The sequence below is a fragment of the Malurus melanocephalus genome, unplaced genomic scaffold (assembly GCF_030028575.1).
Source record: "Malurus melanocephalus ecotype Western Australia unplaced genomic scaffold, MMel_1.1 scaffold_134, whole genome shotgun sequence".
Taxonomy (NCBI): domain Eukaryota; kingdom Metazoa; phylum Chordata; class Aves; order Passeriformes; family Maluridae; genus Malurus; species Malurus melanocephalus.
Window position 1 is genome coordinate 1,282,627 of NW_026623366.1, and position 22,716 is coordinate 1,305,342.

The window sequence follows — 22,716 nt, forward strand, 5'->3', positions numbered from 1 at the left end:
TCCTCTAATGTAGGATTTTGTATTTCACACTGACACATTTTAAACTGTTCTTATGCCCCACATTGTTCCACTGTTTCTCCTGAGTTAGCTCAGGAACAGACTGATTTCTGGAAGTAAATTCCAATGGTTAGTCCTCAGGTAATCCTTGAATTTGCAGAGTTCATAAACTATTTCCAWGTCCATTTGTTCCCACAGTCCACTTAACTGTGTGTGTGAAAATTATTATCCCCTTCTATCCCTTCAGTGGGGCAAAAGCCTGTGCCAGGGTCCCACATGGGCTGTCTAAGGGATGAGTCATAATGAGGGCAGGTGCCTTTTCACAGCTCTGACCTGAACATTGACTGAAAGACTCCACAGAAATCAATCATTTAGACACTTTTGGGAAGAAATCAGATTTAGAAAAAAAAGTCAAATACAATGATTCAGGTGAAGGTTTAAGGCTGTGCAGTGCTATGAAATAGTGCTACAGCACCATTCTGATGCAATTTAAACTCATCCCAAATAATTAAATYCAACATTATATGGGTTGTGTCCCATGGCTTTCCCTCTCTGGTTGGGGCAAGGATCTGACATCAAATCTGACATCAGCTTTAGTTTTAGTATCACTCACTGTGACCARAATCCCTCTGCATCCTTCAACTTTACATGAGATACTAGAAGAGAATGAAGTTCTCTGAAGCACTTTTCCTTTTTTTTCCTCTGTAAACCTGGATACAGCAACCAGATTAAACTGCTGTAATCACAGAATATCTTGACCTGTATGCTGATWAAAGTGGGAATCTTATTTCTCCTGTTCTACACAGAACATTGCTTTCCTACCATCCCTCCCCTTCCTAGCTCTTGTCCTGGAAAGTTTTGATCACTATGGCATTCATGATCCAAGGCTGGTGCTTCGGTTGGGTACCAGGATATGGTCTAGGACTGCCTTCCCAGCTCTGGTCTTCGCAAAAATTCCCTTAACCTGCTATGGAAGGTATTCATCAACTCCATGACATGACACAGAGGAGGCACTAAATCTCCTTTCCTTTGCAGTGTCCAATTTGAAAATTTCCTTGGATGTAAACATGGCATGATATTTCACCACCAAACCCCATAGCTGCTGTAATTTAGCTGTGAGCATGGGGCTGAAGGGCAAAGCCATGGAGCCAGCTGAGATGTAAATACAGATATGTCTATACTGGCTGAAGGAACTAAACCTGATAATTGATATTTCTTTATCTGACTTTATTTTCCATTGAATGAGCTCTGAGTCTCATTTTTCCATTTCTATTTAGTGTTATCATTGTGGTAATGCTGAAGACTTCCTATAATGAGTTGGGGTTCTTTTTGAAAAATGCCCTAAAAACAGCGTGACAACCCAGAAAAAGAAGGTGACTTCAGGAGTTTTGCTACATTCTTGTGTGTCACAGCTGTGCAACTCCTAGAAAACCCATAATTTAATACTAGCAATAGTAAAAAATCAATRCCTACCTATTTTCACCACGCTACTCCGCCTGTGCAATTCTTTTTTTCCAATTCATCTGTTGACCAGACCGGCTTGTGGGGCCCTTTCATCATCTGACATCTAGTGGCAGTGCTGTGCAACAGGGACGACGTAAAAAACAAACCCGGGGATGTCACACCGTGGGAAAATTGTAGCCATTTATGATATCACGTGATTGGATGATTTCATTTTCTGATAGATAACCTATGTTTTTAAATTTGCAGTCTTCTTAATGTAGTGCAATTCACTTAGTGGTAACAAGTAACAAGTGTGTGTTTCTCACTAGAACAGATGTTTGTGCATTTGAACYTGCATTGTGCCCTTCTCTATTACAGTCTTCCTTAAGAACGAGGAATTTCTGGTAAAAAAATCTTAAAGACCACTTAAAAATTCATTTCTGAGCTTATAACAGACATGAAATGTTTGGAAYACAAAATAATGACAACRCTGRTAATAATTAAAAAGTTAAAGATCCYTTTAAATCATCCAARTTATGTCTACTCATTTCCAAAGCCAGAAAATCCACAGCTCATCATCTGTGCATTCATGTGTTCTTTTCCCATTAGGATCTTCCTCAAAAGAGCTGGTAATTTACTATGTCAGGAACACCACACCAAGGTCTCTTCATGCTCACAGTGCTGCAGCCCACATTTCTGCTCACCTGARCACCTAGGAAATGCCTGTATGTCTCTAAGATTTCTTTTCATKCTACTGCAGCTATCTGCACAGACTGATGCCTTCCCTTTTGGATATAATACATGTGAAAGCATTCCTAAATAYCCAGAAAAATTCAAACAAATTTTGCTCATTGACATGTCAATGTTTTGCTTGATGAAAAAGTAAGTATTTTCCAATACAAATTTTACAAGTTGAAATGYATGAAATGCTGATTAAAAATTATCTAGATGAACATATGATTATTAGAGAAATCTGGCAGTGAAGATGGAGCAGTTATTAGTACAAAGACAGTGTGGTTTATTTATCCTGGAATTAGATCTCATGCTGAATTGAAGGTTTAATTCAGAATGAAAGGACATTGTAATTTTTGAATCTTCCATGATATCAAACATTCAGGTTTTGATGATTTTAGGCTATTTGCATCAGCTTTCCCTAAGGGAAATAGAAATTTGGCAAAGAAGTCTAAACAACAACTTTATTCTAGTACATCTATTTTGCAGATGATTAGTGCTCAGGTTTTCTATTTTAAATACACAGATTGTGCTGTAACGTAAGCTGTGACTTGTACAGCCAATTGTCTAGCAGTAGCACAGGAAAAATACTATTATTTCCACTGTTTTTGTCAAAAGAGAGAGATTTACTACTGTGCGTGGTGATAAACATACTAGTGTGTGGTAATGTCAGACACCACACACTGCTGGTAATTCCAGCTGCCRGCCAAGGAGGATGGCACCACTGCTGGAGGAAGAAAATTGTGTTTAAGTGTAAAAGAAAGGATAGGAACCCYTCTGTCTTGCATACCAATGGCTCATAACTGTGCCATGGTGCAGAGTGTTCACACTTTGTTTTCTTCAGTGGGCACAAAAGCCACAGCAGCCCTCCATTTCTCTTACAAAGTCAGCCTGGCCCGTCAGCCTGGTGAGCAGCACAAAGTGCAGAGATCAGGCTTTTAAGCAGTCCATGCCTCACTGAGAATTGTTCCTGGCCCTGTGCTGAAGGAGGAAAAGGCTCCCAGAAGAGTTGTCTGCAGGAGATCATCGTGTGCAGTTTTTTGCATGGTGTTGCAGAAAAACTGTGCCTGAGATCTSCATCCATCTTTTCTCTAAGACTCTGCTGTCAGCCACACACAGGAAAAGCACTCAGTAGCTGACTTGGGACTGGCTTCTGGTGCTAAAATACTTGCCTTTGACCTCATTGTTTGAAGATATCCAAAGGATCATTCAGTGGTCTGAATTTAGATCTCTCCATTAGGCACATGGGCAGCTCCTATCAGGATTTTGGTTTTGTGGTCACAAAGCGTTTCTAAGCTAAAAATATGCATGGCAAGTGAATGTGATGAAGAGCCTAGTTTCAAAACCATTCTTGTGTTAAAGACAATAGCTTCTTTGTCCTTTCCCCAGATAGATGCTCTAAGAGAAGAAACTTTTTTCTCCTGCCCGTTGGCAGTAAGGTCTCTAAGCTCAGGATAATATTTTTTTTCATGAGTGTTTCATTTTACCCTCACTTTAAAGCTAAAAGAATGGCATAACAAAGGCCAAATTCATCCCAAATTGCAGAGTTTTCCTGATGGTTAAGCATCTTAAAAGGCTTAGACCAAGACAGCAGGACACTGGACACAAGGATATAGAGGGAAATCAGATATTTAGACAGATATTAGTTCTATTAGTTCTAGATATTTATTTAGAACTTGGCATTTACAATGTACCAAAGTTCATACAGAAATACTGTGTGTGAAAAAATACCCCACAGCATGTTCAGAAATGAAAGAATKACCTCTGTATTTCCCTTTGTACAATTTGCATTTTATTTAAATRTCTGCATTTTGGTAGCACCAATTCCCAAAATTATGGCTTCCAATAATCTATGCTTGAAAACAACCTTTGCAAAACCAGAGGCAGAAATGTTTGCAACATGGCAGGTTAAGCTCTGGGAATGAGAGTCAAGGGGACAGCAAGGGGAAAGAAGATGTTGGGGTCCATTCTCATTTATGCACAGATCTTTTTTTCATTTATGCACTTTGCATGTACTGGTGTGAAAATACATTTCTTCRGCGAAGTGCCTGAGGAATGGCTGTGCTTTGTGTAAACTTCACTGGGGCAGTACATTTCTGTGGTCTTAATGAGCACAGATGTCCCCTTAGGGTTATGACTGTGCAAAAGATTTCAAAAGTAGTGTTACTTAAACACATGTTGGAATTTTGGCATGAGCATGCAGGCTTTGCTGAGTCAGCACCTTCTTCTCTAATTAAATCCTGTTTTCTGGCTCTCCATGYACACAGGCTGCACTGTGTTCCTGGAAATGAGGAAAGAGTCTGTCACACTTAGAAATTGAAGACACAACTTTACTAATAGCCATTATCCTGCCATAGCCTGCACAWCTCTGTAAACAAACACTTATTAGTTTACAAACAAGTTGACTGGCAGAATTTTGTTCCAGAACATACCTGGAACCTGTTTGTTCTTCTCCTGAGATCAGTGTAAACTTTTCTTGCTTCCATACACTAAGTGAATTTACTTCACACTAAAAGCCTGGTGTGTTCACAGTAATCCTGTTTGCACTAGTATGAAGTGATAAATGCACTGTGCAGCCRCTTGGAAAATTATAACCAAAACTAGAAATTGCATCATGATTTARAGAGTTCATATATTTATTGYGTAAATMATTTCCTCTATAACCTTGGGTGAAAATCAAAAGCAGTAGTTATAAAAGTAATTTTGATAGCCTGAAACATAGCTAGAGGTAAATACATGCATCTATATTTGTATTATATGTGTATACACATTTGAAAAATGCTTTTCAGTACTTTTTGTGAACTATGTATTTTTCATTTTTGTTACCAAGTTGTTCTGTTTAATAATGACATTTCCCATATGTCTCTAAGTATTTATTTTTAAAAAATACCTGCATTTTTAAGTATCAGTTTTTCATCCTAACCAGTGTAACCCTTTCAGTCTAGGGCAAAACAGCTTTTACCAGWTAGTAGCTGACAATTTAGGGAACTCAGTCCTTCAGAACATGGTTTCTAGTACTCTCTCAGTGCTTTTCTCCATGTTTTCTCGTTGGTGATTTTGAATTACCATCCATCTGGTAAACAGCTCAGTTTATTTAATTTAAATTATGCTATTCATAGTTTCAACAAAGTGTTTTTCATTTTCAAATCAAAGTGCTTCTCCTCGCGGACTTTTCCCTCCATACAGCACCTTTGCACAAACTCTTATTGATCAAATCGTGAGCACGACTGAAACGAAGCATCTGAGGAGCTGAGCCGTGGGGAGCCAGCCTGGAGCAGATGCTGGGGCGGCTGTGAGCGCGGGGTACCAGATGTGAACGAGGGGTGCTAGATGTGAGCGCAGGGTGCCAGATGTGAACGAGGGGTGCTAGATGTGAGCGCGGGGTGCCAGATGTGAACGAGGGGTGCTAGATGTGAACTAGGGGTGCCAGATGTGAGTGCGGGGCGCCAGATGTGAGCGCAGGGTGCCAGATGTGAACGAGGGGCGCCAGATGTGAACGAGGGGCGCCAGATGTGAACGAGGGGTGCCAGATGTGAGCGCAGGGTGCCAGATGTGAACGAGGGGTGCCAGATGTGAACGAGGGGTGCCAGATGTGAATGAGGGGTGCCAGATGTGAACGAGGGGTGCCAGATGTGAGCGCGGGTGCCAGATGTGGGCGCTAGGTGGCAGCGGTGACCGCGGGGTGGCGGATGTTATCCCTGGGTGACATCTGTGCGTGGTGACAGCTGTGACCTTCCGTGCCAGCTGCAGCCGCTGGGTGGCTTCTGTGGCCGTGGGGTGCCAGCTGTGACCGCGGGATGGCAGCTGTGAGCACTGGGTACCATCTGTAACCCCTCAGGTTACAGACCTAAKCTTTAGGAGCCTGTGTTGGATTTTTATCTGTTAGTTTGAAACCTTGTGTTGCTCATTTTAGTGGAGGCTGCAGGGCCCTTGGTTCCAGCAGCAGCATTTGTTCCTGTCACACAGGGAAGGCATTTCCAAGCACTCCCTGCTCCTTTAGCACCTGCAGGTCGCAGAGCCCGCAGAGCCTGCACAGACCCACCCGTGGGCAGGCCCTTTAAGGAGCACCAAACACTCTCATGCATCTGTGTCCATKCCATCACTTAAAGGTAGCAAGGTACAGTATTACCAGATCGTAAAAAACACATGAAGCCCTGGATGCATGATGAAAAGATCCAACAGACAGTCCTTGTCACAAGATGATTTAATCAATGAGTGCAGAGAGAACATGGAAAAGTCCGATTCACAGCCAGTACCACAGRGCCCACATCTCTAACCCTGAGGGGCTGTCTGCAAGTACACATACAGGGTACACTCAGTAAGGGTGCTGAGATGGCTGGCATGAAAAATGCTCATTCTGCAAGACTCTCTTCAAGGCCTGTGCTTGTCCACCCCAGGGAAGTGTTCTCCCTGTCTTGGCCTTACTCTGTTTTTGTTGATGTCCTGTCTCGGCACCTGCAATGCCTGTGCTGGGTTTCATCTCTGCTTTGGCTATGGCTCTGGCAGCTCTGAAGGAAAGGTTCACAAAGGTTCAGAAAGGTTCACACTTCACAAGCTGCACAAAGAGCCTGCTGGCTGTCAGAACATAAACACAGCCCTGCACCTTCTTTTCCTGTTATCAGGAATCGGGCAGCGAAACAGCAAGGGGCATGAAGTTATGAGTAAGTGCAGGGAAGAGTGGTTATGTATATCCAGGTAATAACAGCTTCTTTCTTTGTACACTAGCTCCCATGCTTCTCTTTTTTCTTCATTTAAGGTACCAAACCCTTAAAAAAATTCAGTATCAGTTTTCTCAAGGCTCTTGGGGTATCTGTGTGCCACCCAAGAGCGGAGGGCAGAATTGCTCACCTGGAAGTGTAAGGGTAGGAAGTGGTTTTTAATCTCTGCTCTAGAAAGTATTTGATTATACTCCACTCCTTCCCCACTCTGTTAGCTGAAACACTCCCATGCCAGTGTCGGGAGACTGAGCTCCTCTAGGCAAAGTGATTGTTTTGAGGACAATCTACCAGGAATGCTGTAGTTTGTGTGCCTCAGTAACACATTACATTGGATTTCATTTCAGTCTCATTGTCTTATGATCTTAYGATTCATTTGGAAAACAACTGTTAAAAATCATTAATTGGACAAAAAGCAAATGACAATTTTATTAGGGTTACGAAGCAACTGGGAAGACAAGTGTGGACTAGCTCTCTCCTTGGTTTGATATATATTTTCTGCCTTGTCATGTCTTGTCAACTCCTCTCGTCAACAGAAGGAGGAATACDATGTTACAAAACTGAATGGAAATGTGCAGTGGAACACTGAGAAAAGTGTTTTAGTTTGACCACATGGGATCCTATTTTCTGTGTGTCTGTGTGTCCATCTGGTCCCACAGCAGCTGGAGGAACTGGCCATTTTTTCCAAGCCAAACTGAAATTTTGTAGTTCCTACAGGTTTTGTGGAAAACAGAAGTTGGCTAGAGGAGAAGAAACCCTATTAATGGGAAGACAGATAATTCATGCCTGGATTGGGCTGTGGGGTCAGCGGATAGTCACCCCATGGGCAACTACACAGCATTACTCAGCTAGATGCCTAAACGTGGTTTGGGGACATTATGGGGAGCTATGGGAAGCATAAAAGAGGTATTGGGAGATCTTTAGGGCTGTATGAGGATGTGGTGAGGTGCAAGACATAGTCCTATGCTTTCCAGGCTCCTGACAGACATGGAAGGATATAACCACCAGTAAGCATTCTTCACTTACTGGTTTTCTGTTCTGACACTCCTGTTCTGGTTCCAGTTCCTCCAATGAAATGAGGGAGGGACCCCTAGACCCTCAAAGAGGGGAAACTGAGTGACCAAGCTGTTACCACTAATCAAAGTCAAGTCTTTCTGTGTTGGSAATGGCTTTTCAGGCCTTCTTTGTCAATAAAGGGAAAACAATACTGATTGCTTTATTTATTTTCACAGGTGGCCTGTGAACAYGAACCCCACACCGGTATAACAGAATGCCAGAACTGCCAGTCAGAAAACTGCATTAACTGCACTTCACTGATAAAGATTAACTTCCCTTAAGACCAAAGATTTATATAAACGATGAAACAATGCTTCACCTGAGAAAAGAARGAGCACAGTGATRTGTCTGTGATGTTTGTTTGTGTGTYTGAAGACAGAGGAACTTGCCTATGTGTTGCCAAGAACTGAATAACCTCCWTGGTGACTCARTGATTAACCATTTCTTGARGTTAAAATTACARTCATATTACACACTGAGCAGATTGWGTGTAAAAGAGTAATCTTGCCCCGAGTGTAAACACTTGGGTGTAACTTGGCAGCTTCTGTGACTGAGCTGTTGAACTGCACTTTCTACCACACAGTCTTCAATTAAATTGAATGCTGAGGAACAGTGCAAGGAGCCTGAAAATACAGAAATAGGGAAGGAAYGGCCTYCRTCCCACCTCCCTCCAGCATGTTGTGCTCTTGTAGAATATCATATTCATTCCACAGTGGCAGGGCAAGCAGGTGCCTTCAGACAACTCTGTCACTGGCTTGTGGTGACATAAAAAGCTGCTSTTGCAACTTGTCAAAAAGTGAGCATCCTAGAAGAGAAAAGTAAGACACCCTATTCTGAATAAGACCTGAAGGGTACCCGTCAAAGACACTATAAATTCCACCCAAACTYATCTGTCTGAAAGTTAACTAAGCTTTTAGTTGAACAGCCTTCCCTTGCAAAGAGATATTTTCTGTGGAGGCTGAAGACACCGGCTTGCCCCACCTTAGTCTTCGAGTGAGATGAGATGATGAGATGAGATGAGATGAGATGAGATGAGATGAGATGAGATGAGATGAGATGAGATGAGATGAGATGAGATGAATAATGTTGTGGAAAACTTCTTCAGTGCAGGGATCTTCCCTAACTCATGCAGCTAGACAAAAAGCTAAGTAGTCAGATGAATCTCCCTCAAATGTCTACGTTGCCACCAAAATTTAAGCTTMAATTTTGTTAGGGATCTGGATTGTGATGGTGTTCACCATGGTTAGGGTTGTAGATCAGTGAAACAACATATTTGAACCTTTTATGATTTGCTGTTGAGAACAAAGCCAGTTGGGTTCTCCATAGCAATAGCAGCAGCACAGTGCTACTGCTGCTGTTCACAGCAAATCAGGAGGGCAAGGTTCAGCCTGGGGTCATTGCATTGYTGTAAAAGCACAYRGCAAAAGGAAATGTTTTACTCAAGYRTGCAAGAGGKGTGTAAAGCAGSCAAATAGATGAGAATCAGGGAACAGGAGGACAAACCAGGAGTATTGAGACCAGGTTCTCAGATAAACCCAGGCATGTCGGCAGTATGGCCAACAATTCAGCAGTGTGTTCTGGGCCTGTTTCCAGAACTAAATGTAAAAGAAATACCTGGAGAGGATATGACTGTGTCTCTGTAGATTTTGTCTGATTTTGTGAGGAGTTTGCATGGCAACATGCAATAAACGTGAAATGTGTATGAACTTAAAGCACATAATTTTTATGAGCAGAGCAAAGGTTATGCTCCATGACATACTGGTTGAACCTATTTCTTGAATAGCACAGGGCTGTTTTGTGGAGGATGTCATCCAGTAAAAGTGGCCTCTGATGAAATGCTTATTGTTATGCTATAAAGACTGATTGAGCGATAATCAGGTGAGATAATGTATTTAGACATTGGGACTTGAGAGTGATTTTGGTGGCAAAATACTGTTGGGATGTGAAAGGGACAAGGCTGCAACAGACAAAGAAGAGCAGGACAAGATGCAGGAAAATTTGTTTTCTGCAGATGCAGAAGCATTCACAAGCAYGTCACAAGCAAGTGACTAACGAAAAGCCTCTATAGATCTTGCAGATGGAGAGAAAAGAAGCTTGCCTGTTGGAGAGAAAAGAGGCAAARTAACAAACATTGTATGGTTGATGGATATTAGTATATTAACCTGCAGTCTTTCACACCTCAGAAATGCAGAATTACTTCAGTAGATGAAGCAGAAAACAGGTGCCATCAACTTAAAACTGTTTATTGCCATAATATAAAAAAACCCTCAAACCATCTGGAGTATAAAGTAATAAATTATTTTGTACATTTTCCACGAAGGGGAAAAATGCTGTTTTATTCTAGTCTTTGGAGATAAAAATTGAGTCGACATGTTAATTTATTAAAACACGAAAAGCATTTATGCAAACTAGTTTTGTTGCCTCTTCTGTATAGCAGTGTACATACAAACAGTTTCTGAGATCTCCAGAATGGTATTTGTTGTCTTCTGCTACATGTAAGGAAATTTAATGATATTAACAGTTAAACCAGCTGTTRCTCTCCATTTCTTTGGTAACTTTTTTAGCAATAGGGTCAAACTCCCACTGTTTTGATTCATGGAAGAAGTAGAATAAACCTGGAAATGAAAAAAAGTAAAGCATTATGTTACATACCCAAGAAAAACTTTATTCTGACACATCAGGGAACTCTCCCTATGTAGACACAGGAGAGCATCTCTTCACTTCTCTCTTTTGCAGGATGCAGCACTAATGACATTCATCATCAATTCAGAATTTATGATCTTTAGAACAAAACAGATTTTGCTTAAAAGCTCATTTCATTTACCTTTCTGCTGAAAAACAGCATCAACCTTGTGGCTTATTCCTGGAAATTCATTGACTGTCAGTCTAGGATAACCCTTCTCCATGGACTGGCTGTTTTCATCAAACCTAAATCATATGAAGGGAGACATGCAGTGTTTCAGAGTTTAGGCTTCAATTCTGTGCAGAGTTAAGCAGTTGCTGAAGGGTGCCCACCATCTGCAGTTTGGCTGATTTCACTGGGGTAGCAACAGAATGTTGTTATTATTTACTTGCACAAATATCTGCAGGATGCTGGCCATTGTGTTTTCCATGAAGGTCCTACTTATTTGCTGATAAAAGCAGGCACAGCTCCATAAAAGTATCCTAAGTGAGAAAAATTGAAGGAAGACTCATATTTTTGACTGCAGGGATGGGATTTACCTCCTCTAATGATAAMAGTGTGACAGACAGTGCATGGAAAYTGGGYAGATTCATTCCTGCTATAGTGAMTGCACATATTTATGGCATAAATTTTGATTCTTCCTCTCAGACTTTGCTGAGATATTGTACATAGTTCTCTACTAGCTAATGGACTGAGAGGGAAGAAAGGAAGTTGAATKATTTCTAATACAATCAAGTTGTTCCTAACTGAGCCAGGATAATTTTTATGAGATAGGGCTAAATTAAGTGGACTGAAAGGAGAACCTAAAAGGTTCTTCCAGATTTGAGGAATGCCCTGAGGAAAAAAAAAAAAAAAAGACAAAAAACAAGCAAACAAACAAGCTTTTGTTTTACTTCTCCTTGGATACAAGAAATATTTTTCACAGGGACACGAGGCTGACAGAAGGCGTTACTGGGTAGAAATCCGTGTTGTGGTTTTCTTGCATGCTATTGTCTTGTGACCAAGGCAGTAAAATAGCAATGCAAGATATTGTAAACACTCCTCCCAGAATAATCAAAACTCAAAAACAGGAAACCACACGAATCTCAAAATCCAGCTGACACTGTGTGTCTCAGTGAGGAACCCCACAATTAGTCACGACAAAGTCTGTGTGRCCCACGCTTGCCCTGGTTGCCTGAGGAAGACCTTTGCAGCCATTGTTCTTGCACAGAAGGAATCTTTCAGCTTCCCAAAGCTGCCTTCTGTCTTCCACCTTCCTGCTCTTTGGATATCAGGACTCTCTCATGCCGGTTTGGGAATAGGATTTAGAGGGAACATGTTAAAAGCCAAGGTTAACCAGTCAATGACAGGAAAGGAACTCTCACTTTTCTTTTTCTAAAAGGGATAAAATTATCCAAGCGTTTTCAGAAACCAGAGAAGTCCTGCACAAGCCATCATAGCCAGACTTCTGCTGATGTAGGTTAGCTTTGATCTTTATTTTTTTGGGACACTTCTGTATTTTCAAAAGTTCTCTAGATGTTGGATTTTCTTCAGCTTCCAGGTATAATGTATCAAAGCATATCCATATTTTGAATGCTCACTTCAGGACACCCTTAAGCTTTCAAAAGACATGCCTGGACTCTTCTCCTCATTCAGGAGTATGAAGAGTAGGATTATTATAATTACCCAGTTACATACAGTTACCTAAAGGGTCTACTTGCTCTTTTGTCATGTGTGCATTTCAATTTTTATTCAGATTATATTGGGGTCATTCATAAGAAAACATTTGTCAATTCTTCTTACCTCCAGTACTTGTCACCTATGAAAAAGTCTGTCTTCCTTGTATTTTTATTGCAAACAGCTGCATCAACTTTCTTGACACTTTTAGGGAAGCCCAATGTGTTGATATTCTTTGGATAACCAACCAATACCTGATATCCACTGATAACCCAGAATTTGTTGCCTGTTAAAAGAAATTAAAATATTTAGTTTCATCAGTCTTTTTCAGACAGTAAATGGTAAAATGCACTCCTTTAATGTAGGTTTTAGGAAAACTAGATTAAATGTTCTGAGTTTTTATTTAATTTRTTTGAGAAGTGAATTTTATGCTTGGATCCCTTCTTCCCATATAATTAAATGAAGAAAAAAAAATAAAGAGAATCTCATACTTTACCTTTGAAAAATAGGATCTGATCTTTTGTGTTCTCATATGCAGCTTCAATCCCAGGAGGGAGATTTGGCCAGAAGGCAGAAATCAATTCACGTTCAGATTCTGAGTTATCAGGATAGACCCTCCACAAGTTCCTGATTTAAATATGAAACAGGTTTTGTAGTACATAATGAACCACAGAAACTTCTATATGTGCAAAAGAATGTGAGCAACATTGTGACTTACAAGCTCTTTCTTGTCAGTGGAGTTACCTGGCTTGATGTGTCAGAAAGGAAATAACTCCCTGTACTAGGAAGTGATTTTTTTTTAAATTCTGGCTTTCTGGCATTACCCTTCTCATTGGTACTGATTGATAAATGGSATCAGTCATAAGCAGCTGAAAAATTCAGGTTATTGCTGTACCATATAGCAATGTGTTATAGGAGTCCAGATGGGACTTACTTTAACCACTTCACCTGGTGAATTCCCCAGATGATTTTGGGCTTGAAAAGGTGTCTGGAGGAGAGATTGGCTCAACTATATTGTCAAACATACTTATTTCTTAGTTAGTTAATGACTTAAATTAATTAAATTAATTAAAAACTTAGTTAGGCGTYCAAGGCCAGGCTGGATGGGGCTCTGACAATCTGGTCTAGTGGGAAGTGTCCCTAGTTGAATCTAGATGAACTTCAAGGTACCTTGCAAAYCAAACCTTTAGGTGGTTCTCAGGAAATAATGAACACTGACTCTATGAATCACAAAAATATTCAGTCTTTGTATAAAGCAAAAAAAAATACTGACAAATGACATAGCAGAATTTACCTGCCCTTTAGAAAAATGACTTCTCGTCGGAGTGTAGTTATGGCATCAAAAGACATCTGGGAGCCACAGGTTTTAGGTGAGGTAGGAGTGGTTGGCCTTTTATCTGGGACATTTGGTGGGGATCCTGAGGGAGACATTTTGGAAAGAATACACCACACTGTAGAAATATTAAGGTTTTCATGCCTTACTTTTTTTTTATATTAAGAGAATATGATTATTTTTGTGGCGAAACTTTGTGAAAGAGATTATTTCTCCCCTGCTTACMTTTTTTTTTAAAGCTGTGGATTTTACTCACCATAAATGGACTGAATGCCACTTATATCATCTGGAGAGAGGGGAAATTCACTGAGGCTGACGTAGGCRTAACTGGGGAACATGAGAGCCCTCTGATCATTAGAGTGGGAGAGACCCAGGGCATGRCCAAACTCATGAGCAGCAACAAGGAACAAGTTGAACCCTTARGAAATGGACAGAGAGATTAGCCTGATTTCACTCAGCAAATGGCTGATACAATCACAGCAGGGATTTTGCCCCAGTGACAGTTCTCACACAATATATTGACATTTACTAGGAAATGCATGCATGTGAACATGTTTTTGTACAGGACATGGTTGTGGTCTTCTTGCCACTAGAAGGGTGAGAGTTTTGACTCCTGTTTTCTGCTGGCTGCTGACAGTGTTTGTGTGGCATGAGCAGATATCTAGGGGTGAGTGTGGGTGCAGCTCCTTGGAATGACCTGGCAGGGWTTCCTGGCTGAGGTAGAACAGATTAGATAGTGACTCAGACCAAACTAACAGCTCTGCAGGGTAGGGCAGGACGACACACTCTGTGCTCACTGCAGCTATCAAGGTGACACTCTGTGTGTCACTCTCCCTCCTACAAAACTGAGAAAGAAAGGTGAGATCACAAATAGACAAGGAAAAAGAAAATGTTCGCAGAATGCTTTACCTCTCCACTATTGGGACTTTAAAGCATATGGTTTCTTTATAGATTTGTCAAACAAAATTTATTTTTAAAGTATTATGCTTATGTGTGCTTATTCCCAGTGAAATATGTTAACACAATAAATAAATGAAAATGGAATTTCCTTCAACATACATCCCTCCAAGTAACATGCCTTTCTGAATTAGGGAAGAATGATCATCTGCCCTGCACACCAAGAGCCAGAAATGTCAACAGATTTAGTGAAGATCACAAGTGTGTGGCAGAGGAGAGGACTGGTCATCGATTGCCCAAGAAAGGCTGGCTGAAGCCAAGACATTCATTTCTCAAAAACCCAAACAAAATAAAGCCTCATTTTTTCCACGCATATTTCCAGTCAGTCCTCCCCTCTCATGAGTCCTCCAAACATTCCAAGTTCTGCAATGTCTGCCTGAGGAGCTGTGCTGCTAAGGAGCAGCAGCAAAACTGGGGCAGACCAATTCAKTCCTGGTGTGGGGAAAACATTACATTTAATCACATGTCAGGGGACACCCCCACCACCTAAAAGTCAATGAAGCAGATTTCTAAAGTGTTATGCAGATGAATAGATTCCTTTCTGATTTTAAGGGAAGTCAATGCAGCCACCAGTGTACTTATAGCATCAAAAGACATCTGGGAGCCACAGGTTTTAGGTGATTTCATAAAATTCTAAGATAGGTTTAACTATAGGCAGCAGACAGCAGAACATTGAGTGTCCAAAGAAGGATGAGGGACAGACACATTTTGAACCTACCAGCTGAGCCTGTGGTCCAGTCTTCATCCTCATCAAAGTGTACGTCSCCACCCAACCCATTGCCAGGTGGAAAGGCATGAGCAAGGACTCCAAGGGGGCCATCAAAATAGCGAGGGCAATGTCCATGAGCTAAATAATTTGAAGTTGAAACAACACTGAGCTTATGTTATGACCATTGAAAAATCTATGAATTAATTTTACCTTTGGATGCAATCATCACATTACCTGTGGTCCCAAAAGCAATCATTATATCCGCTRTTCCCTTACGTATGCGAGTGAAAACCAGTGGGGTGACAGCACTCCACACTTTAAACGCCTTCTCGATTGCTTTATCCACATCCTCTTTGCTCATATCTGGTGTGTAGTTCACAATCCTACAGTTATGAGAATTCAAGTATACTACTTACTCTTTGGAGAAAAAAAAAAATCCTTAATGTGGTTAAGATGATGAACAGAAAAGTGTTAGAAGCAATTTAACCTGTAAACAAATAGTTCCCAAGATTCATCGGGGAATCTTGGGCTGAGTGAGTTTGATATGAGATAACTGAGTGAGTTTGGGGTAGGTGATAACTGTCCAATACGGCTTTTCCATAACACTAGTTGTGTACATGTTGTCAGTTTTTTCTCAGAATGGCCCTTAATCAGGAGGGTGTCATTTGAGCATGAGGAAAGTTATCTCCTCAGGTTTCTGWGACTACTAAACTGCTGTCTCAGCCAGTCTCAGAGACAATGAGGCTTTTAGAGGGTACAATTGATGYTTCTGTTTGGCTTACAGAATATTTGTCAGGAGTGATACATGACAGGCAAAATACTGTGGTTGAAYCAGTAAATGTAAAATACCCAGCTCMATTCCCTGAAATTCCTCTCAGGAGCAGGCATAGCTAACACTATGGAGACAGAAACATTTTTATATTCCTAACAGGAAACAATTGCCATAGAAGTTACATATAAATACAACAAATATGGATACCCACAAACCTAAAATTTAAACTCAGAAAGTAATTACTGAAATAGTACCTGTATGTCAATTTGGTTTTTTTCCATCCGGGCAGGGTGAAGCCATAGAGACCCACATCAGGAACTCCACACCTGGGTTTCTTCATCATTTCCAATGTCTCATTATCTRGTTTTCCAGTCACTTTCAAACCAAAAAATTGTTGCATTTTCTGAAGCTTTTCGTCTGTAGATTCAGCATTTATTTTCCATTTTCCATTTATTTCCATTCCTCGTTGATTTGGATCTGGCTCAATGGCATAGAATTTATTCAAATAGTTCTAGTAGGGAAAAAAAGCAAACACATTTCACRTTTTGATCTGTTTCTTAAACAAATACCTTAGGACTGATGTTTGTGTAAGTTTCTGGCAAATCCTTCTGTCTGTGATTTTGGAGCACAACAGATGTTTTCCAGAGGATCATAGCTAAACAGAAAAAGACAACATTGTCCTGACTCTTATTTACTTGACATTTCCATTTCGTACAGATTTATCCTACTTAAGTAAAGTTCGGGCAGCAGAGTTCAWTGCAATAGCATTGTCTCAGAAAGGCAGCAAGCTGCTTTGCAGCTGGAACACACAGATTAGGTCTAAAAATAGAGACAACAGATCTCAGGTGTGGACAATGCAGTTACCTGTACAAGCTTTGCATCTTCTTCGCTGGCTTTCTCTGGGTAGGTGGGAAGAGCGTCAGAAACAGCTGCGCATGTTAAAAGCCAAAGGGAAAGAGAAATTTTTGCTCTCATCCATGTCCTGGTGGGACAGCATTCTGCTTTCTGCTCCATGTGCCTCCTTTCTCGTGTCCCAGTTCGTATGGTTATGGGGTGCTTTGTAGAGTCAGCTGTAGGCTGACTCAGAGCTCATCCTGCTCTGATTATCTCTGCTCAAGCTGTAACACTGTGCAGGCCGACACAATAAAACTTAATTGAACCCATCCATTCCACAGTCATCTGAAGTCAGGATTCAAATATGTCTAAGCTTCTTGGTTAGCATTTCAGAACTGGCACTCAATTTTAGTTATTTTACTCTGAATTTTAGGAAACCTGAGCAATTCTATGCCAGGTTAAATGGTGGACAAACACGAAACTTTGCAAGTTGTCCCAAATCAGCTGTGTGAAATAGAACCACGAAAGGTGGAGGTACTCATAACCATTCTCAGCCTAGGAAATGGTAATTGTGCACGAGATATGAATCCCATAAAAAATGAAACAAAATTTTTGAGAAATTCCTGTAAGCAGAACGTTTTCTTTTCAAATTTATTCATAAAGTGAGACTGAATATTTTGGAAAATGGATGAAAATGCCAATTCCCTCTCCACCTGTTCCCGGCAACTCCTTGAAAAAGAACGTTTCTTTTACATTATTCTGGTACAATCCAAGATATTCATAAATGAGAATGATTTTGCATTGTAAATTGAGCCTAAAGAATGTGAATTACCTTATATTTCCATCTGAATTCTATATCTATCTATCTATCATCTATCATCTATCATCTCTCTATCTTCTATCTGCCATTTCATCACACAAGGTTTTTTTTTTTTTTCCAGTTTGACCACATTAGCCACAGGGGATATGATTATTTCCTGTCTTAAGTAATTCAGAAAAAGGGAAGTTTCAAGAGTCACACAGGCTGTGACAAATTATGGGATTTCACCCTKTTTTAGCCAAGCACCTTCCTCTTCCACCGGCAACAAAGGGATCTGAAGGTGTTTGGCACCTCAGAAGAGCTCTGGCAGCATGTACCCAACTTTCACAAAACTGCTGAAAGAAATGACTTCATGTTGGACTGTGGCTTCTTCAGGAAATCGTTGCTTCCATGTTTTTGGCTTTTTTGCTGCCACTTGCAGCCAACTTTTCTCCATCTGGAGGCTTTAATGATGGTTTTCTTCGTGCCAATACCCTTATTTTTATTGTTATTAATGCCATTTTTCAGCTACTACAGAAAAAATTAATCAAACTCTTCATTGTTTATTACCATTACATTATATGGGTCCCATTCAGTTCTGTATGTATTTGACCATTATGATCAGATTTCTGTTGATAGAAACAAGCTTAGAGAGCTAACTAACAGACACCCATGTTGTGAACAATTAGGAATGTTGAGTCTCTGGTGGTATTGCATTAAGATCATGAGTGTGTTGCAGCATTATTTCTGTTTCCTGGAATGTTTTGTGCAGCATCACCTGGTACTGCTGATGTGATGAGGATAGGCAGTGAACTTCCTGGGTTAAAACAGAGGTCACATCACTGCTGTCTTCTAAGAGGAGACAAGAAGTCATGAGGTAGTTCACCATCCACCAACTCTAATAGAGGTCAAAAATAAGCATTAGGAAACCATAACCAGAAGCTGCTTATACAGCTTCTTCTTTTCCCAGGCCTCAAGGCCAGYTATAGACATGTTTGTGTAACATCACTTGTGAAAATATTTTTTCAGCTCTCCCGTGGGTAGTGGGAACTGGCTGCTATGTTGTGTAGGTGATCAGGTTGCAAAACCATGGTAGTGCTTTGTCTGATACAGATCTCCCTCATCTGTCACTCAAATGTCTTCTGAGCAAATATTATTGTTAGCTGAAACTAGAAATGCAGTCTAAATTAGTGGTTTAAACTTCTCTAGATRAAGACATTTGTAGAGGTCAGACAATCCTATCTAAGATAGTTGGTTGAATCACTCTCCAGAGATATGTATTTCTCTGTTTCTGTAGAAGAAGGCTTAACTAACAAATGCATGAATTTGATGCAGCTAATCTTAACCTAGCTGCTCTCATTTGTCTCTATCCTTTACTGCTACATGGCAGACAGCTGTGGGGATTGATAACCAGCCACAGTGAGAAAAAAGGTAACCACTTCTCCCAGTTCACATCAAATCTGCCCATAGTTCTTGATGTTTCTCTAAAATTGAATTCATATCAGCCAAAACATGTTTTCCAAAAATGTATTCTAGTGATACTGGAAAATAGATTTGGTGCAAAAGCCACTGAACAGGGGTTTGTCTTTGTGATGTACACATGTATATAATGAAACTGTATCACCATGGTCATTCCTTCTAGCTTTAAAACCTTTGAGACAAATAAATATATCCATTTTAAAACATAAGACAGTTCTCTAAAAATAAAACCACTCTGATGGCTGTGATCCAGAACCTAGAGGGGACATGTGGCTTTTAGACTGGTGGTTGGAAGCCAACTGGAAACCTTCAGGCACCTTAGAGGCACTAGAGAGCTGTTCATGTGGATGAGTTGAGCCACCGCTTTTCAGGCTCAATCCTTCCATTGAGCCAACAAAATTGAATTGTTACTCWGCTTGAGTGAAAAACATGGGACAAAAGGCAGATGGTTCAGATACTGTTTTGATCCTTGACAATTTTCTAGAAGTAACTCTAGCAGGTCCTTAGGGACAGTGTAGTAGCTGTTAGCACCAGATGTGCCCTCCCCTTCATGGTGTGGCTGCGATGGAGCAATCGCCACGCTCACACAGGCAGAGGAAATGCTCTCTCACATAAGCATGGGACAGTTTTCTCACAAAGAAATCACTTCATTCTGAGCTCTCGCCTTCCTCTTTGTGGGAAATCCACAAAGTGAATTTCAAAACTGTGTCTGGCAGCCAAGAATTGCAAGTTCACAGGACACCAAAAGGCATAGGCTAAAAATATGGCATGAGAAACTTCATCCTGTTTTTAACCTCTTAATCTTCCATGGTTTCTCTCTCTTTCCTCTAAARCATAACCACCTCCTTACTCCTCATCTCCCATTTAATAGTCTCTCTGCCCCATGAACACCCACTACATTTTTTTTTCTAGAGAGACACTAGAATCCTGCTCTAAATCTGAGGAGCTCTTTTGGCATTGCCTTGAGATTCTGTGCTTCTGCTTTATATCTGCAGGTAACATATTCCCCCAGTTTTTATTTTTAATAGAAATTGCTCTAGTAAGAAATATTATCTTTGCTTGCAAATCTTGTGCTTTATTTGTAAACCATCTCTGCTAAAAAAGCCCCAACACAATCAATTTAGATTTATGTACTTCTAGAGCAATTTTTGGTTTAATTGTCATTCAATAGCAATGGTTTACATAAGAAAATGTGATTCAATAGCATTCCCACTGAGGTTTGATATTAAAGAACTAGTACCTAGAGCATCTTTTGAGAATTCACATAAATTAACTTTTTAATTAAAAAATTTGATTTGCTGCGATTATTTTTTTTTTATTTTACAGTATTTTCTTTGGTTTTATAAAGTATACGATCAAGTCAACTTTCAATTATACAATTTCTCTTCAAATACTTTGAGGAGTATTTGGACTAATCTGCATGCTTGTATTTAATAAACAACTGCCAAGTATATTCTATATTTATGAAGGACAAAATTTAATAGCCTTCTAATTCAGCCAGGGTAAGTAACCAAAAAATGAAACAGACATGCTTTTATGAAACTACAGATTATATTTTATCAAAATGTAGTAACTTTTATTACAGTAACCTCAAACCTTCCTCTGAAGCATGTTGAATAATACARATATTGTAAAACTTATACATTTTGTTCTGTTCATGTGGCTTCTAATATCTGCTGAGCTACMAAGACTAAAGAGAAAGTGAATAATCCTGCAAATACCATTTTAATTGAGGGCATTTGTAAAAAATGTGGTTAAGCTGGAAGTCAATCTGTCTTTTTCATAATTTTTTGTAATAGAAGTATTTTTGGACAAGAACGTTCATTTTTTAAGCAAACTTCTTGATTGTTTAACCCACTGTAATCAGGAAGAATTTAGTACCCACAGGAGTAGTAAGGATCTGAAAGAGCCTTGATTAAAGAAGTTTGTTTATGATGTGAGATCAAAGTTTATCATCTCAGGGGTCCCTTCTAATCTACGTTTCCAGGCTYGAAACCAGTTCCTAAACCCAAAAACACGAGGACATCCCCCAGCCTTGCCTGTAAAGATGTACACCCTGGAGGGGAGGCCAAGAGTGGAACCTGGGGAAAGAGGAACACAAAGTGGAAGGAGATCTGTACACTGATGATAGTGAGCCCCAACTGGCCTAATCACCCCCCAGACTTTCACCAAGGGTGGAGGAGTTCAGAGACATCTGTGTGCTCCTTTGTCTGTCTTTGGGAAAAAAGAACTGACATGTCCTGCCAGAACAAATTTTTTAGTGTTTGAAAGGCAGACTTGGCTCTTGAGCATCAGGGYAAGTAAGAAATGAAGAACACAATTGCATGAGAAACATAATTTATTAGGGAACTTGACAGCAAGAGGGCAAGTTGTGATAAATTATATAAATTTATTAGGTATTAAATAAATAGTTATTRAGACTATACTCCCATAAAATTTGAACACAAATCCATTCTGACCTGAGAATCATGAAATGCTGAAAAATGCAGCACATAAAAACATACAGTTGCATATGGAGAAACATTGCAATTAACAATTAAACCAGCTGTTGCTCTTCATTTGTTGAACAATCCGCTTGGYACGAGGATCAAACTGGTACTGAGTTGTTCCATGGAAGAGATACACATAGCCTAGAAGTAAAATTTAATCCCATTATATTTCATAGATGACTTTTTCAGTGTTTTTGAAAAAAAAAAATTGCATTACCATCTATGCATACCTCATAATTTTCATTTCCTTTTCATTAAGGTTAATAAAAGCATTTTGAAAAAAATATTTTATCTATAGAAGCCCAAACATTCACTTAAACACAGATTAAAGGTATGTTTTACTCACCGTCTTTCTGGAAAGCAGCATCAAGTTTGCCAATTCTTCCRAAGTCAGAAGCAATTTTCCTGGGATACCCATGATCCATGGATTTTTTCSTTTCATCATATCTTAGAAGAGGAAATATAATTACAATTTGTAAGGAAGCAGACAATATTTTGAAAGTCAAAAGGAAATTCTTACCTGCACCTCTACTGCTATTAAGAAGTCTCATACAGATTAACTGAAGTAGCTTTTTGATGTTTATTTTTATGTAYTAAGTTTTTCTGAGAGTTTTCTCTGAGATTTGAAAATCCTGCCTATGGTAAAGTTGGTAACAATATTCTCATTGGCARCACAGCTCAGAAATTTATTAATATRTTTCTTTATTTAAAGAGCCTCAGCCATCACTTACACATAAAATTGAGTTTCTATTTCAAGGCACTGAATATCCAGTTCAACACAGAACATAACACTTCAGAGAAGATGGTAGCATASTCCTGAACCACAGCTGAATTAGTGTCAATGATGGACTTCTTAAACAAAATTAATCTCTGAAATTTGTCTTGAGCTTGAACTACAAATACAACCASCTTTAAAATTGGAGAATATTTGTAGTTACTTCACAGAAAAATTAAATTATAACACTTCTCATTAATGTTTTTTTAATTTGAAAAGTGAATGAAAAGTGGACACTATCACAACATTGTACAGAAAAAGCAGCACTATTGTGGAGAAAAAGTGAG

At 39.8% G+C, this 22,716-nt stretch overlaps 2 protein-coding genes across 2 annotated transcripts in view; both read right to left on the bottom strand.

Moving 5' to 3' along the window:
* Positions 1–10,174: 10,174 nt before the first annotated feature.
* Positions 10,175–17,165, bottom strand: LOC130576285 (matrix metalloproteinase-27-like). Its single transcript, XM_057370827.1, has 10 exons — positions 16,918–17,165; positions 16,308–16,564; positions 15,516–15,664; positions 15,291–15,419; positions 13,872–14,033; positions 13,577–13,700; positions 12,779–12,909; positions 12,409–12,568; positions 10,768–10,871; positions 10,175–10,558 (listed from the first exon to the last, which is right to left on the bottom strand). Exons 1-10 carry the CDS (start codon positions 17,065–17,067, stop codon positions 10,458–10,460), a joined length of 1,467 nt encoding a protein of 488 aa, XP_057226810.1. The 5' UTR covers positions 17,068–17,165; the 3' UTR covers positions 10,175–10,457.
* Positions 17,166–21,515: 4,350 nt separating this feature from the next.
* The window catches only part of LOC130576284 (interstitial collagenase-like), a 6,933-nt gene continuing 5,732 nt past the window's right edge, over positions 21,516–22,716 (bottom strand). The window contains exons 9-10 of the mRNA XM_057370826.1: positions 22,001–22,101; positions 21,516–21,795 (exon numbers count right to left, since the gene is read on the bottom strand). Coding sequence (XP_057226809.1) covers positions 21,695–21,795; positions 22,001–22,101 — 202 coding nt within the window. The 3' untranslated portion in view covers positions 21,516–21,694. The remainder of the gene's footprint in view (positions 21,796–22,000; positions 22,102–22,716) is intronic.